Genomic DNA, 5,209 nt, shown 5'->3' on the forward strand with positions numbered 1-5,209 from the left:
GGTGCGTCCCGAGGGGGTCGCCCAGCCCCTCCTCCACCCGCGGGAAGCCCCAACGGCCGCTCCAGGGGTGGACAGCTGCACCGGACCACGCGGTCCCGGCGCCCGCCGCGGGAGCCGCCGGCCGCTCCCTGCCCGAGGGGCGGGGCGCCGGAGGGAAAGTAGTGCGGAGAAGAACCAACTTTTTCCAGCGGCAGCGGCTGCCCGGACCGCGCGCGCGGGCGGGCGGGCCTCGGCGCACCCTTCGCGGGGACTTAGGGGGTGCGACGCAGCACCGCCCGCGGCTCCGGCTGCGAGTTCCGGGCTGGGTGGCAGGGCGCTTTCGAAATCCGCTGGGGTGCAGACACTGGTCATGCTCACATGCCCGTCCCCCCGCCGTGACTCCGGGCGGGCACCGCACCCCGCCTTGACGGGAGAGAGACGACCACGCACAGGCTGCGCGTCCGCCCCGGTGGACAGGCCCTCCTTTGGGACCCCGGGCCTCCCCGTCCGCATTTCAAACCGAAGTGCACACACGTTCCTGTGAGACGTGGGAGGCCCCCGTCAGGGGTTCGGTGATGAACTGACCCTTTCCCCAAAGCCAGGTGGGTGCTGAGGGGCCCTCCCCGCCCCCGCGGTCTGGAGGGCGCGTGTGGGCGCCGTTGTTTTGAAGCAAAGCAACTGTCACATGTCACAGCTAGACTTTCCCTAAGCTTCAAAAAAAAAAAAAAACCCAAAACGCAAATCAGGTCGCGCCGACGTCAGCGCGGGGCCGGGCCCCGGCTCGGCTGTGCCGTGGCAACCTGTCACCCGCCGTGGAAGGCGCGTGGAAACGCGATCGGGTCCGACGGGGGAGCGCCGGGAAGGGACGGACTGGATTTGGGAATCCCATTTAGGAATTCCTCTGGAGACTGAAGCTGGCGCTCCCCCGCGCGCGCACACACACGCACACGTGGGTAAGGCCCGCGTGTACCAGGCTCGGGGATTTTCCCGTTACAGGACCTGAGGTGACCCAAGCACGGAGGAAAGCGTCACTTTAAGGCGGCAGGCACTTGACGGTGGTGTTGGGCCGCCGGCCTGGGACACAGCCCGCGGGCGCGTGTTCGGGGCGGCGGCGGCCCTGAGACCAGGAGACCGGAAGCGGCCGCGCGCGGGGGCAGGACGGCCGCGGGCCGGGCCGCCCGTTAGCGGCCGCCGCAGGCCCGTTTGAAGGGCCCTTGCGTGGCGGGGATTGGTGGCTCGGCGCCGGCGGGAGGAGGAGCCGGGCGGGCGGAGCGGCGTCTGGGGCCCGGCGGTTGCTCGGGAGACGCTTTGTTGGCCAACTTCGAAAGCTGCTCTGGCGGTTCGGACGCGGAGCCGCCACACACGCCGGCGGCCCGGCCCCCCGCAGACGACAAGGCTTCCTTCTTCCCCGGCGTCACCCTTGGCCCCGCGGTGGCTCTCACTGGGCACGCAGATAGCTTCAGCTAAGTGCACTTGGCTGGGTGCTACGAGCGTTGCAACGAGTTTATGTGCAGACTTTACAGGGGAAGGGGGAGGATCGGGGAGAATCAAATGCCTCCTTCAATCTGCGAGGAGGTAAAGTCACGCTTTAAACTCGCTTTAAAGTCCAGTTTGATCCGGCAAAAGCACACCTTTTGCTCGAACAAATCCGGCAAAAACTGGTGAGATACTTCAAACCGGAACACAACAGCACAATTCTGAGTTGGAGCTAAAGCCTTTTTGTGTGTCCTTGCCCCCGCCTACCGACCCTTCTAACCCTTCCCACCTCCTAAAAGCCAAACCCACTGCCTCCTACATTGATTCTGACCCACAGCGACCCTACAGGACCGGGCAGAACTGCCCCTGTGTGTTCCGGAAAGCCTTAACTTGCTCCCCCACCCTCCTAAATCTGGTCCTAAACTTAGCTGGAGTTTGGGGTTGTTGGTAGGGTTTGTGGGGTTGTGGTGAGGTTGTGGGGAGGAAGTGCCTGAGATCTGGGCAACACTGGAAAGAACAGCCCCCCCAAAGTTTGAATTATAGCAATTGCTGAGGATATGTTTATTATTTATTTCCTGCCCTGAAGTTTCACGAGTCTGAGTCTCAATTTCTCAGGACCTTTCTATAAATGGCTTCCATGAAGGTTATGTGGGTTCACGTGCGTGACTTATTATTTGCTGTGCTACAATGAATGTTCAGTCCATGGCGCACTTGCCCAAGGGTCCAGCTAACAAGAGGGATGCTGGAGGAGGTGCTGGTGCATGTTGTATTACACCACCCCCTTCCCGACACACAATTCCACTTGGTGTCTTAGCTTCTAGAGTTGCCTCAAGGTCACGAAAAGAAACAGTTCTGTAAAGTTAAGTTGCTTTTCACAGCCTACAAACACTTCCAAGGCAGAAACTCAAATTTAGAAAGGCAAGTAAAATGAGCCAGAAAATATATTTTGTTAGAGAAAATCCTGGAGTGACAAGGGAAGAAATGGGTAAATTGCCACTTCTGTTGTTGCTGGAGCCAGGGGGTTCAAACGGTTGGAGAATGTATATTTTGCATTCACCTATCTATCCGGTAACTGGGTTACTGGGGAAGTATGGTCTCCCGGGCACTGGGTGGAGGAATGATGACTCATGCATTCATGGGATCCCGTTTGCTTCTAGTCTCTGGGAGGCAGATATTTTTATGAACTATGCACACTACTGGACTCCAACCCCACACAATCGTTCTATAATAATCTCTTTCCATTTCATACCAGGGGATCTTGGGCTGCCTTAGGAGATGCTGGCCTTACCAAGGGCCTGAAGCTGCGCTATAATCATCTCCTGGTGATTTTATCAACTGCATCAGGATTATTCTGTAATTTACAGGAGTAACTTAACAAGTGCTGTTACTTTTTTCTTTTTGTTAAATCACTTTTCTCCTAGCCTTCACTTCACCCGTATTAGGCAAATTTGCTCCACAAGACCTCTTTAGAGTATTGAAAAGCAGCATGTTGCTTTGAGAACTATGCTGTGGCTGACCCCAGCGATGGGATGTCCGATGGCCTCATGCCTATGAAAGAAGAGCCTGGAAGGTCGAGAGCAGGAACTGGTAACACCATTTCTTCTGTGGTCTCTCTCTCTGAGTTTCGCGGAGCCTCCAAAGCGCCATGTTGGAGCAGAGCATCCGGAGGTTTACCACCTCTGTGGTCCGGAGGAGCCACTATGAGGAGGGCCCTGGGAAGAATTTGCCATTTTCTGTGGAAAACAAGTGGCGGTTACTGGTTATGATGACCATGTTCTTTGGGTCTGGATTTGCTGCACCTTTATAGTAAGACACCAACTGCTTCAGAAATAGGATGCTTAAATTCATCTGTGAAACAGATGAGAAGAACATTGTATGAAGTCCAACCTCTGAAAATTGCATCAAGCTCTGCTGAACTTAATAGCATACTGGTTATGTTTGTAAATAAACTTAATACACGAAAAAAAGAAAGAAAGAGTGTTTGGAGTGTGGCGCTGGAGAAGAGTATTGAACTGAGCCAGGGCTGCTAGGCAGACAAACGGATCTGCCTTGGGAAAAGTATGGACAGGGTGCTCTTTAGAGGCAAAGATGGCAAGACTGTGTCCGACCTACTTTGGACGTGTTCTCAGAAGAGACATCCCTAGAGAAGGGCATCATTGGTAAAGGAGGGGGGCGGCAGAAAAGAAGACCCTCTCCAAGGAGCTGGATCGACACCGCGGCTCCAAAGGAGCTCCAGCATAGGAAGCACGTGTGAGGATGCTGCGGGAGCCGGAGTGGTGCATTCTGGCCTGCATGAGGTCACTGGGCGGGAACTGACTTGGTGACACGGAACAAAAACACTTCCCCCCAGAGCGGCTTTCTGCTCTGTCACCCACTTGTCACTTCTCTTTCCCTAGGGAGAATTTGGACTTAAGGAGCCAGCAAAATGAACTCGTTGAGCTACCGACTTTACCTACTTATTGTTTTTTTCAATCATTTTATTGGGGGCTCATACAACTCACAATCCATACATCCATCCATTGTGTAAAGCACATTTCTGCATTCATTGCCCTCATCATCCTCAAAACATTTGCTCTCCACGTAAGCCCCTGGCATCAGCTCTCATTTTCCCCCTCCCTCCCCGCTCCCCCCTCCCTCATGAACCCTTGATAATTTATAGATTATTATTTTGTCATATCTTGCCCTGTCCGACGTCTCCCTTCACCCACTTTTCTGTGGTCTATCCCCCCAGGGAGGAGGTTATATGGAGATCCCTGTAATTGGTTGCCCCTTTCTGCCCCACCCTCTACGTGTACATGCAGAGGCCTTACATTCAGTCCACCAGGGCAGGCTGAACCTGGTGATGCTTCCTCACTGAAAGTTACCTTATTTTGTAAAAAGCTCTCTGCTCTTTGTGATTTTTCTTCTTCCATTTCTAATTTTTTTTAAAGTGAGTTTTCAAAAAATTCGAACAACGTGTAAAAGTTACATATGAAAGACCTTGTTCCCCTCTGTACATATGTACACAATGCCCCAATGTATTTCATGTTTTACTGTTGTTTGCCCATCAGTGCCCTCCTCTGGCTGGGATGCTTCTCTACTTGCCTCTTGTCAGTTGTTTACCACCCCTGTCAAAGCTTAGCCTAAATGTCACACCTCAACCAGAAAACCCCCTTGCCCTAGATGAAGTCTGACTCCCCCTGACCATACCGGGGCCTCTACCTGCTGATCTTTGGGGTAAAAATCCTGCATGTGGTCACAGCACCACCAGGGCTCCCCCTTCTTTGACACCAACCTAAATGAGGTGTCAGCACTACAATTGCCTGGCTCTGAATTTCTCCATGACAGCCCTGTTCACATCCAGGCCTGATAATTCCTTGTTTGGGGCACTGGCCTGTTCATGGTAGTGTGTTCCTGGTCTCTTAACCACAAGATTCTTGTAACAACCCCCTTCCCTCAAATATGGCAACTGAAAATTCTCCAGACATTACCAAACATTCCCTGGGGTTAGGTAGGAGAGAGAGAACACAATTGTTCCTGCTTGAAAACCACAGATGTAACTCAACCCTTTTCTTTCATAGCATCAAATTTTTATTTTATTTTTTTGCTTGTTCTTATTGTTTTGTGTGTTTTTTTCAATTGTTTTATTAGGGGCTCATACAACTCATCACAATCCATCCATACATCAATTGTGTAAAGCACATTTGTACATTCATTGCCCTCATCATTCTCAAAACATTTGCTCTCCACCTAAGTCCTGGGTATCAGCTCCTCA

The 5,209-nt window shown here is 52.9% G+C and overlaps 1 protein-coding gene across 1 annotated transcript; it reads left to right on the forward strand.

The window, feature by feature from the left end:
• Positions 1 to 3,079: 3,079 nt before the first annotated feature.
• On the forward strand, positions 3,080 to 3,262 carry LOC115871644 (cytochrome c oxidase subunit 7C, mitochondrial-like). Its single transcript, XM_045296300.1, has one exon. The coding sequence runs from the start codon at positions 3,101 to 3,103 to the stop codon at positions 3,260 to 3,262; it is 162 nt and encodes a 53-aa protein (XP_045152235.1). The 5' UTR covers positions 3,080 to 3,100.
• The last annotated feature ends 1,947 nt before the right edge of the window (positions 3,263 to 5,209 follow it).

This window comes from Echinops telfairi, unplaced genomic scaffold, assembly GCF_000313985.2.
Source record: "Echinops telfairi isolate 266 unplaced genomic scaffold, ASM31398v2 ScPeMD7_7400;HRSCAF=8409, whole genome shotgun sequence".
Classification (NCBI taxonomy): Eukaryota; Metazoa; Chordata; class Mammalia; order Afrosoricida; family Tenrecidae; genus Echinops; species Echinops telfairi.

Coding starts and splice junctions, on each gene's coding strand:
- LOC115871644 (XM_045296300.1), top strand. CDS start 3,101: ATGTTGGAGCAGAGCATCCGGAGGTTTACCACCTCTGTGGTCCGGAGG.